At 49.3% G+C, this 11788-nt stretch overlaps 4 protein-coding genes across 4 annotated transcripts; 2 read left to right on the top strand and 2 right to left on the bottom strand.

Annotated features, from left to right (window-relative positions):
- Nucleotides 1-1564: 1564 nt before the first annotated feature.
- Nucleotides 1565-2098, top strand: FTJAE_11586 (non-classical export 2; the record flags this gene model as incomplete). Its single annotated transcript, XM_037344543.1, has 1 exon — nt 1565-2098. The coding sequence occupies one exon, from the start codon at nt 1565-1567 to the stop codon at nt 2096-2098; it is 534 nt and encodes a 177-aa protein (XP_037201346.1).
- A 587-nt stretch (nt 2099-2685) lies between these two features.
- On the bottom strand, nt 2686-3090 carry FTJAE_11587 (uncharacterized protein; the record flags this gene model as incomplete). Its single annotated transcript, XM_037344544.1, has 2 exons — nt 2686-2789; nt 2862-3090. 2 exons carry the CDS (start codon nt 3088-3090, stop codon nt 2686-2688), a joined length of 333 nt encoding a protein of 110 aa, XP_037201347.1.
- Nucleotides 3091-3861: 771 nt separating this feature from the next.
- FTJAE_11588 (translation initiation factor 2 subunit 2) lies at nt 3862-5460 on the top strand (the record flags this gene model as incomplete). The annotated part of the gene is made up of 3 exons (XM_037344545.1): nt 3862-3873; nt 4409-5231; nt 5291-5460. The coding sequence occupies 3 exons, from the start codon at nt 3862-3864 to the stop codon at nt 5458-5460; spliced, it is 1005 nt and encodes a 334-aa protein (XP_037201348.1).
- Nucleotides 5461-6400: 940 nt separating this feature from the next.
- FTJAE_11589 (uncharacterized protein) lies at nt 6401-10687 on the bottom strand (the record flags this gene model as incomplete). Its single annotated transcript, XM_037344546.1, has 3 exons — nt 6401-6717; nt 6771-10221; nt 10343-10687. The coding sequence occupies 3 exons, from the start codon at nt 10685-10687 to the stop codon at nt 6401-6403; spliced, it is 4113 nt and encodes a 1370-aa protein (XP_037201349.1).
- Between the last annotated feature and the right edge of the window lie 1101 nt (nt 10688-11788).

Here is an 11788-nt window from a genome sequence, read left to right on the forward strand (position 1 = left end):
GATGGAAAAGCCCATGTCAGATAGCAGTGCAAAATTCAATTCAGTGGCCCAGAGTCATAATGGCTTTACGATGGCTAGCTGAAGACGGAGGATGTCGAAACCTTGCCTAAGCCATTTATTTGGCTGAAGGCGAGATTTGGTATGTATGCACCTATCCTGAGACAGGCATAGACGATCGGACGATGCTGGGTTGTGGTTTTGAGAATGATCAAAAGTTTGAGTAGCTACTAGGTAACTATACTATGCCTTGGTAGGTATGCAGATGCGCTCAGACATCGAGAACTTCAACCAATGGATGGATGGCGGGGAGGGCTGGGATCGATTACTGGGAGCGGGAGGGACGGAATTACCCTTGTTCTTGTTGCACCATGTTCGAGACTGGTGATTTAGGTAGCAGATTGATTTCTTTGGAGCTTAGTAGAATTCCTTGAGAACAGTAATAGTAGCTAATCGTTGCATCTGATGTATGATTCTGTCTTATGATCATCACCTGTCATATTCCCGAGCACGGCCACGGCACGTGTTAGCCGCCCGTAATCAATCACTTCCGCGGACTACCTGATAGTTAAGTGGTCTAGCTCTTGTCCACCTATAACTCAGCCTACCAACCTTATTTACATCTGTATACCTCCGCCTGGTTCACCTGGCAACCGTAACCACCATGATTGGTGTCATGCGACTATAGGGCACAGCACAGCATGGACTTTGTTTGGCCAAAGAATGGACCAACATGCAGAGCTTTAAGCTTTGAGCTTTGAGCTTTGCTGTGAAGATATATGAACCGCTCATTACACAGCTGTTTGAGAAGAATGCAGCAAACATATGATCCAATCGACGATTTTTTTTCCTATTCAAAGTCAGACTGGCTCAATGCCAGCGGTTATGGAATGTCAACTCTCATCTGTAGGGCATGCGTGGTTTTGATTGGTTCACGCCGAATGGTTACCGTTGGTGATGATGCAACAGAAACTTTGAATTGCTCAAACGTCTGCAAAAGAATTGTATGAGAGTCGTCTGAGAATCTGGTTTTATGTAGTAGCGTATTCGTATCGATAATAACCGGGCGGTGAGAACAAAAATAATTATGTGAGAGTTTTAAACATACATAACGTAGATGATGCCCTTGTCCCCTGCAACAGCTCAGCTACCTACCCTTGCTGAGTTTATTCAGTGTGTCAACGGTTGCTTGGGCAATGCGCCAACAACGATATAACCCACCACGACCCTATCGCCAGACGCCTCGAGCACCGCATCAAAACGACTCAACTCAACTCCACATGTAAGGTATCCTCCACCAAATATCGCAGCCTTCTGAGGTAAATAGACATCTTCATCCCCGCATTGCTCCAGCTTTGCTGTCGATCAATCATAGGTCCAGACTGCCTTTGCAAATCACCACTTCCAACACTCGGATCAACTCCTTGGACAAGGTGCACAACCATAGCGTGTGCAGTCGCTTCGGCATCTGTAATAGTGCCAGTGCCACGGCTGTTGTGCTACTACTACTGTTATACACCTCGTATCAACCTTAGCAAGCACTGCGATCCAGCATCCGTTGCCCACCATGCGATACAACCTCATCCAGATGATCCTGCGCAGCGTCGCTCTGCTCATGACACTCCTCCTAACGGCTCTCATCGGCAACGTCATGGCGTCAAATATCGACGCCGCAGGCTCTGCAACGGCTGCCGTCAACTTTATCATGTTTATTGCCATTGTCTGCTGGATCGTTTGCATCATTGGCCTTCTCGCTTTCTTTGTTTCAGCTCTCGACAAGCCACTCATGCAGCTACCATTGGATGGCATAGCTGTTCTCTTCACCTTCATCGGTGCCATTGTTCTTGCGGCAAAGCTGCGTGTCGTCAACTGCGGAGATATTAACCCCAAAGCTCTGCCTGGAGACTGGATCGCCTGGGGCTCAGGGAGTGATGAGGGGCGGTGCCGTCGACTGCAAGCAAGCACTGTCTTCATATGGTTCCTGTTCGCCTGCGTATCTGGGAGTCTCCTTTTGACCATCAGAACTGCACGCAATCAGTTCGGCTCTCTTCGCAGTGCCGCTTCACGGCCATCAATGTCTCAGATTTCTTCTAGCGTCTGATGAGCACTAAACACATCAGAAACCCATAACATAACGGCTCAGCCGTATTAATGGGGCCCGGTCATGATCTTGTTGGTTCTTTGCTCTAGTACCATCAGCGCAAGCGTCATGGCCACAAACTCTGTGGAACACGATGTATGTGCTTCCCTGAGCTCCGTTACACCAAAACCGCCCTAGGGCATCACCGACTCTTGAGTGCCGGTATCAAGTTGCATTAGGATATAGAGAGCGTTCAGCATTAAGGATTATTATACCAGGATTGTTAGATGTATTAGTATTTTGGAAGGGGAGTTGGGACGGGTAGTTTATTCAGAACAGGTGTTGGATCAAGGGCAACGATCATGCAGCAAATGAAAGTTTAATATACGGACGGCTTTGGTTTTCAGTGATATCTGGTTGTTAGCACAATGGGTTCGTGCTAGGGTCTCTTGGTTGACAGGAGGAATAAAACAAGCGTGTTTGAAATCATATATTACTGAAAGAAAGAAAACATATGCATATTTACACCCCAACACCTTATGAAAGCCATGCATATTACTCAGGTCATCCATTCATATCGAGATCGGATCGTCTGGTTCGAAGTATGTCTATAACGTTGCCGCTGTTTCCACAACGCCCGCCGCCTTGAAGGTCGCCTTATTTGTCAATCGAATATCGACGTTATGGGCCCACTCCATGTATCGTGACCAACCTAACAGCAATTGGTTAGAATACTCCTCATCTTGGATAGATGGTGATATAAGCAAGTAAACAAATTACTCACTCCAATAGGCGAATTTGCGACCAAAGTATTTACCCATCCAGGGCACAATCATCATTGTCAGTATCAACTGTAGTTGTTCGAGGCTGCGCTCCCACTCCGCTTGAGCATCAGTGTCGGAGGTATCGGAATATATGTCGTCGGTAGATATGGATGGGAGCGAGTCCAGATCGTCCTTGTCATCAGACATGGAAGCATCATGGAGGTCAACAAGGGAGGAGTCGGCGGCCATGTTGACAGTTGTTACGGGAGTAACCTGAGTACAGATTCGCTCGGCCAATGCAGCTCGGGATATGTCTGTAGGCCACAAGGCGTTGAGGATATCTTCGGAGGTCGTGAATGGCGGGTATTGGGCGTCAGGTTGAGTGGTGGTTGGCTATCAGAGTAACTTCTTTGTTCAGAGACTGCTGAGTCCTAAGGATACAGGAGTAAACGGAGACCGCTACCGTATCTTCAGATGTAATTGCGTTGCGTTGCGACGAGCAGCAATGGAACCTCCCGTCGATCGAGATGATTGATAGTCGTTAGGATGTAAAGGCCGTAGGTAGTCGCATCGGGGCCCGGAGCTAGGCTCCGACAGGAACTGGGGGAGCTCTGACAAGCTTCCCAATTGATTGGGTGCGGACCACTTTGTAAAGCATCACGTGGGTATCCCCGTGACTCCCTATCGTGAAGCTTGGGGGCCGCCTGCGCTATGGTTTGGGCTCTGGTTGACTCAAGGTATCGCTCACCCGGCCCATGACGTTGGACTGATCTCCCTCTACATCCTAAACCCACAACTAAATCCATCAGAAGAAGCATACCAACAGCGCGCGCAAACTCTGCGATCCAAGAATATAAACGATATATCATTGCGCGAGAAGCCCCAAGCCAAAGATCTTCGCAGTACCTTATACGAAGAAGCCGCCCATTTGCGACACCCACATCCAGCAAAAAACCCCAATAAACCAGCAACCGGCCATTAACGGAAAAAATCAAGAAGCAGCGCAGCCACATAGCAATCATGGAGGGCGAGGTGAGTGACAAGCCTGCAGCAAATTACACATACCTGTATAATTCCTTCCTACCAACCCTTATTGAAGAGGCTGCTGGGACATGACACGAAATACGACCTACTACATATACCTACCTACCTACCTACCTACCCACTACCATACAGGCCTGCCTGGCTTTGAGGTTCAAATGTTTAGGTTGTGCCATGCTTTTCATGGCGTGTCTTGTACCCTCTGGACCACACAGGCCCAATCTTTTACCCCTCCAAAACCCTCGAATGCCTCATCAACGAGCCTATCAGGTCCCTCTTATCGCCTTTTAACCCCCACTACGTCTTGTTGGTGCGAAAGTACCTCTGGTATTGTCGACACCACTTTCTGGAGGGAAGCAGGCGATTCGACATTGGATCGATTTATTTTACTGTCTAGGCCTTTGACTCACATTTTCCCAACCGCCACCTTCACATCATCATCTATCCTCCACAGCCACAAAAATAACACCGCGTCCCTCAATCGAATTCTTTACTAACCTCTTTATTCTTTTCGTTTTATTTACAGGTACCAACCGAACGCAAATCACGCAAATCCGTTGCCTTCACCGACGAACAAGTTGTTGTCGACGCTGACGGTTCAGTGACCATGGTTAACGCTACCGAAGAACCCAAGGATTCGGCTCAGTCCCATACGCCTCGTACGCCGCCGCTTTCTGCCGCCCTTGAGTCCTTTACTGATTCGCAAACGACAGCCGCTGAGGACCTTCCCCCAGCTGAGGATGGTGGTCTCGACCTTTCCCTGCTCAAGAAGAAGAAGAAGAAGTCAAAGAAGGTCGACGATGCCGATGCCGACGCCGACGCTGCCCCCGCTGACGATGCTACCCCCGCCGAGGATGGAGGCCTTGACCTGACTCTGAAGAAGAAGAAGAAGAAGAAGGCCCCCAAGGGCGACGATGATTTCACCAAGCAGCTCGAGAAACTTGAGCTCAAGGAGGGCGAGGAAGTTGAGGAGGTTCCCCAGGAGCAGGAGGGTGATATGAACGAGGGAACCGGCATTTGGGCTCACGATGAGACCAAGACCATCGGCTACAGCATGCTCCTTTCCCGCTTCTTCCACCAACTCACCGAGAGAAACCCCGACCACACTTCCCCGGGAACCAAGAGCTACAAGATCCCTCCTCCTCAGTGCATGCGAGAAGGCAACCGAAAAACCGTCTTTGCCAACATCGCCGACATCTCTAAGCGTATGAAGAGAACAGAGGAGCATCTTACTGCCTATCTTTTTGCCGAGTTGGGTACCAGCGGTTCCGTTGACGGAAGCCGAAGGTTAGTCATCAAGGGTCGTTTCCAGCAGAAGCAGATCGAGAACGTTGTCCGAAAATACATCAGTAAGTTTTTGCACTTTTACGACTGCGGGTTTCTGTTTGCTAATCATCGCCTCTTTCAGTCGAGTATGTCACCTGCAAGACCTGCAAATCTCCCGACACCGAACTCAACAAGGGTGAGAACCGTCTTTACTTCATCACCTGCAACAACTGCGGCTCCCGACGAAGTGTTACCGCTATCAAGACTGGTTTCTCCGCTCAGGTCGGCAAGCGAAGAAAGATGCAGGGCTAAGCTTCTCTACGATCTTCTCTTCCTTTCGATACTGCCCCGCCCGTTGCCAACAAAATTCTTGGCCTGTAGTTTTGGGGAGGGCATATAGCTTGGCAGTGTTCAGTTCTAACTATGCAGTTGAGTCTATGCTGCAAATGAGCGGCTTCTTTCTTCAGCTGTGTAGTCTCGATGACGGATGCATTTTTTGGGTTTTGCTCTAGGCATTGCCAATGGCCGCCTATTCCGCAAATTATGGTCTTTGGGGTCAAAAGGAGTGATGCTGGACCGTACAACGGGTACCGGGCTGATGATGTGGCGTATGGATTATGTACATGATGCCGAAATGAATCAAGACTGCAGCCAAAACCACAAGTCGCTTATACAGGAGTGACAGCAATGAAGATGCGTATTTAAATATGTTGAGTACCATGGTTTTATAAAGACGTGAGGTAGGTGTGTACACAAAAAGTATGCAAATATATTACATACCGAAAGGTCTTTATTAACGCAAGAATGGCGTATTTCACACGCCTTGATGTGGTAATCCTACCACGAATTCACCCCTTACTCCTATCTCTGGAAATTTGAGAACTAGTATTCACACCACTAGGGTGTGAGAAACAGCTTGTACATAAAGGAGAAGCTCTGTAGCAACAGACGATTTCCCTCAGACGCAAATAAGTACATAAAAACGATGCCCCGGTTATTCCCCTAGGCCAACAATAAAACCCCCCCTTTTTGCTGTGCATGTATGCGTGTTGCGTAGTAAAGTGTGTAGAAGTCATCTGCGTTGATATATGCCGTAATCATAACATTGGCAGCCATTCATGTCTTAATGCCTCTTGGGGCATACCTTGAATGAGCCTTGTACTGTACAAGTGAGGAAAGATATGAGAGAGTGACGAGTCGAGCATCAACCTCCCCAGCAGCTGGCCCAGAGCTGCCCATGAGAATTGGCGAGTTAGCTGCCATAATCGAATATTGAGCCACTCATTACAGTATTGTGCTCAGCAACTTGGGGGGCGGCAGCATTCTTAGTGGCGTTATCCAGCGTGCTGTCTAGCTCTACTCGAGCGGCTTCGAAGGTAGAACGGACCCATTCACCGAGACGATGCTTCTCCACATGCTGATGGAGAATCTTGTCCTCCAGCTTCATGATATCGATCAGCTTTGTCCTGAAAGATGTCTCAAAATCGCGGAACCGGCGGTCGAGGTTCTCGGTAAAAGCACCGAGAGCCTCGTGCGGAGATAGAGGTCGGAAAGGCTCATGTGGATCTTCTGTATTCAAGTCAGAATGTGTTCCCTAGAAGTTAGATAAACATTTCACTTACGGAAGCTGATGCAGTCGGTTAGCATTGAATAGAGCTCAGTCTCTGCCAATCTCTCAACCACCTGACGATCATCCTTGAGCTGTGTGTCGTTGATCTTGGCCCAATCATCGCGTATAAATAGTCTCCTCCAGATCATCCGCTTAGCCTCTTTGACCTCGTCACTGTGACAGCTACTCTCGGCGACCAAAAGAGCTAGCCAGAATGGATTTGGAATCTCAGCGCGGGACTCAGGCTTCAGGTAAATCATAGTCAGGAGGTCAATGAGTGTCATTGCGTCCAGGGCCTCGTGCTTTAGAAGCCGCCTCATGCCATCTTCAAATATCTGATGCTGGGCCTTCTGACGCCGTGGTATGTTCATGCTATGAACTTCCATTGCGAAATTAAGCGCTGCTGCGTCATCCACAGCATCGTATGTGCTGGGGAGAACCTGGTTATATAGTTGATCTTGGATCCTGATGGCAACTAACTCTTGGTCGACTTTCTTGAGTTTCTCCTCGGCACGGGCCTCGTCAGCGTTCACCTTGAGGCCACCCGAACCAGTTTTCTTGTCCTCGAGCTCAGCAAGAAGAGCAAGCTTTCCGAGACTTAACTCAATCTTCTTGTTCCACACTTGCTGTTCCTTGGTAAGTGCGAGGGTCACGAGAGTGTCTGCGCTATGACCGACGTCTTTCTCTTGCTGCACATCGTTGATCCACGATATTCGCGCCAGTTCAGGCTTGCTACGCAGAAACTGGGTCTTATAGCCCAACTTGTCGAGATCGAATTCCAGGACAGCCTCAACGCCGTGTTTTTGGAGCAGGAACTCGTATGCCGGGAATGCAAATGACTGGCCGTAGACGGAAAAGCTGCTCTCCAGCTTGGTCTTCTTGTTGTCTCTCAGTCGTTTAAAGGTTTGCCTGTCAACAAGTGACAAGTCTGGCTCAGCAAGGCGATCTTCGAGCATTTGGATATGATCCAACAAAATTATAGGGAGAGCACGGAGGCATTCATGCTTCTCAGCGATAGAGGCTCCCTCTTCCCACCTGCCTGACCGCGCTAGGGCAAGGGGCTTCTCAAATGAACTCGTCTTGTATAGCTTGGCAAATTCCTGCGACATGGTCTTCAGCTCAGGGCGCGTTGCTGACCAACGGGCATATTCCAGAACCGAAGTGAGCATCCCATCGACAAGTGTTGGCATTTCTTCGAAAATCTTGGACTTCACCTTATGGTCCGGCTGATTTGAAGCCCTGGCCGGTTCACCTGCATCTTGATCCTTAAGCAACCATTGATCTGCGAGATCGACCAGACGTTTAATGTTGTTGGCAACGAAATGAGAACCAGTCCATGGCTCGGGAAGGTCGTCGTATCCGTCGCGAAGAATACCTAGGCGCAGTTCTTCGAAACCAAGACCATAAGCGCTTAAGTTGTTCTTTCGGAAATCGAGCGCTGCGACATGCGTGCAAGTGTTGATTTGGATAGCTTCGTGGAGCATGGCAGTCAGCTTGGCCTCGTCAAGCAAATGCTCCCTATAGAGCGTCTTGATGACTTGATACGCCCAAGCTACAAGTATCTCGAGACGGAAAACATCCCGAGTAAACCAGTATCGAACTCGATCAACTTCACCAGCCTCAGCAACAGGGTTGTGTTTATCATCTTGGTGAATGAACTCGACAATATAACCAATAAGGCTCTTCTTGGCATTTGCTGGTCGTGATGTAGTGAAGGCTTCGTGTCGTTTCCAGAGCAATGTAGCCACATGCATCTTCTCGGCATCATATAACAAGCTCCAACGTGTCTTGCGATCGAGGTCTGCCCCCATAATCTTAAGCTGAGCTATCAATCTTTCAAGTGCAGTCGATCGAGCTCGGAGATTGTCCTCTAGCGAAGCTGGGAGAGTAGAGATAAAAGGAGTGTTTGAGCTCAAGATCTCGTGGCTAACTTCCAGTGCAGCGTGGGCAATTTCTTCGTTGGAAAATTTGATTTCTTGTCGTCCGTCGAAAACCAGAGGATTGTCTTGTTTGACGCCGTAGAAGACGGCCTGTTCGATCTTGCTCTTCGCAGAAACCTTCAGGGGCTTGTCACTAGCAAACTTATCCACGTCAGTTGTCACGATTCGCACTACGCCGGCACCTCGAACCATCAGAACCACAGCGGGATTCTTCGTCCTGGGTCGATGAAGTCGATGCTCTTCATGGCTAAGGGCAGGCGAAACTTCTTCAAACCCTGAGCCTATGATTTCGTGTACATCGTCTTCGCGGAAATCAACAACATCTTCGAAAGCGGCAGGTAAAATGTGACTGTCGGTTTGGAGCTGTGACTCAGGAGACTGTGGTGGGACAGCAATTGATGCGATGACAGTGGCGCGATCGAAGACGATGAAAGCAACCAGGGCAGGGCGAGGAAGATATAAACGTGGCCGTGCGGTCTCGGAGGGTGAGGATGGTGCACTATATGAGGTTATGGGACGAATCATCCCTATTTGGCATCCTTGGGGCGTCAGGATAGCTTCAACTAAAGCGTAGCGAGCCGTGCTTCGCAAAGTCAGGCTGACAAGTATCAGAAGATGCTGTACGGAGGAATCGTCGGTGGCCATAGCCTCGCTGAGCCTACTCAACTCAAGGTACTTGGATTCCAAGCCCTTTGGCACGTAAGTGAAATCAACTGCCTCGAAAGAATCATGGGGATATTCCTGAGATGCAGGATCTGTCTCCTGGAGCGCGGCGATGATATTTTCACGCACGTCTGCGTCGCCGATCACCTCGTTATGGCCTCCGCGGTGGACTCTCCATGCATGCAGTCGGCCTTTGCTGGTGAGGGCCACAATGTTTCTCTCGCCTGTTCGCGAGGATCGGTCCGCACGGACAGCTGCAACATCTCCTTTGAGAGACAAGTGTTGAAAAGCATGTCGAATACTGCCGAAGATTCCACCTGTGGAGGGCGACAGGCTGTTGCGGAGAAACTGTACAGAAATGGCAGGGCGGCCTTGGCCGTCACGAACATTCATGTAGGCAAGGCGACCAGAGTTGAAGGTGAGAATGAATCCGGCGGATTCGGCGTTCGTGATAGCCACAACCTTTTCCCCAGTCTGCATTCCCGATATAGTGTACTCGACTCCAGTCCGGTCCTTCTTCATGAAGACAAATGTAGCCGCGCTGGCAATTGACTCCCAATAGACGACTTTTCCACTACCTCCCATGACCACAACCAGACCAGGTTCCGCGGACGACGCAGACGGCGATACGAGGCATCCTACAGGAAGGGAATCGTTGGGTTTGGACGTTGATGGGAGGTTGAAGGAAAAGGTTTCGGGTGATTGCGATGTAGATGTATAGGGCCAGACAAGGGCGTGTGTTTGGGTGAGAGAAAGAGCATAGCCTGTGGAGAAGATGTCGGCAGTTTGGTAGGCTGTGATGATACGGATGAGTACGCTCTTGAGGACCAAAGTTGTGGTATTCAGACTTACGTGACCAATCTGTACGAATCCTGTCAGGCAGAGCTGGGAGTTTGCTGACGCTGTATGCGTTTGTGCTTGTCTGGATAGTCTCACTGTTAATATGCAGCATCATCGAAACAAAGAAAACATCAATTCTTACCAAAACAAGACTTCCGTCGCCTTTGTTAGCGGCGCGGTCGCCATGCTTTGCCTTCTTCGCGCGAACATTCAATTCCTTGCGCAGCACTGGGCTGGGGCTCTCAGGAGGAGGCTCGATGTTTTTGTTTTTGTTTTTGGCGGGCAGAGTTGTGACCTTGGCATCGGTCTTTACCTCGATCATTTCCTGCTGGGCATCGGGGTTGACAAAAGTCTGCTCTGTCAAGGGAACCCTCTGTCTCTTGGCTTTTGGCTGCTGAGCGACATGTTCGGAGCTCAAGGGACGTTGGCGGCGGCGTGAACGAGTTGCCGTCGCAGGGCCACCCTGAGCGACAGATGGAGAAAACATTTTGGGTGGATCGCAAACTGGACACGGAAGAGGTCGATGTCGATGGTTGTATCTTTACAAAGAAAGAGGTCGCGAAATAAAACGTGTGGTGTTAAAATGGCGATGGAATCAGCCGCGTGGTCATAGAGGCATCTTGCGGCGTCAACGTGACGGATGATCGTGATGGATCGTTGACGTGAACGGAAGAGTGTGAGCGGTGGACTTTGTGATGGATGGGATGGATGGAGAGAAAACTGGCGCGGCCGATGTGCTGGTCGAAGCCTGTAGAGAGCAGTGACGAAGCGTGTATCGGGAGCCAATCGAACAAAAAAGCTGGCTGGTTAACCTAGCTACGGAGTCTGGCGCGCTATGATTGGCTCAAAACTGGACGGTGCTTTCTCGAGGTGTGCTAGAGCTGCTACTATGAGCTGGCATTGCCTTGAAGCCCCCTGAAAGCTTCAGTTGGTCCGTCCCACAGCTACCAATCAGAGCCTTCATGTCCAGCCGCTAGTCTTATGTACCCCACTGGAGATCGCATGCAGAAGGTTTGTTGCAGAGCCTCTGTTTAAGGTACCTTTTGGCTTGTGGTACCTTACCTTAGTCAGAGCTGAGCTCGAGACAGCGCCTTGCGCTCAAGTATTTTTGGCCTCTCGATACATTCATTCTCATGTACTCCAACTCGACCTTGGGTTTGTGTGCAAACAACCATCATGAATGAATTGATTCTTTCTATTCGGGTCACAAACGCATCTAATCAAATTATAAAGGTTTTCTATTTTTTCCCCTTTTTACTGATGATTTCCTTGCGAACATCCTGCTATCTTACTACACACGGAGGACCTTGATGTAGTATACTTTGCTGGGACATTGTTACAGAAGAAGTCTTAGGGACAAAGAAAGCTTGAGACCTCAACAGGGGATGCCGAAATAGACTTCCAATTTTCCAATTTTATAGTAGTTTAGCTAAGTCTTTCTGCCATTTGGGGTCAATGTTCCTGGTTTCTTATATCCCCTGGGTCAGGTAGTTTAGGTATCAGGCAGGTCACTGGTAGTCTCATAGGCAGGGTTCGCAATTATGTCTTTCACCAAACCATGCTGTGATTAGATCTGGTTATGATGAGA

Source organism: Fusarium tjaetaba, assembly GCF_013396195.1.
Source record: "Fusarium tjaetaba strain NRRL 66243 chromosome Unknown NRRL66243_c0000291, whole genome shotgun sequence".
In the NCBI taxonomy this organism is placed as follows: domain Eukaryota; kingdom Fungi; phylum Ascomycota; class Sordariomycetes; order Hypocreales; family Nectriaceae; genus Fusarium; species Fusarium tjaetaba.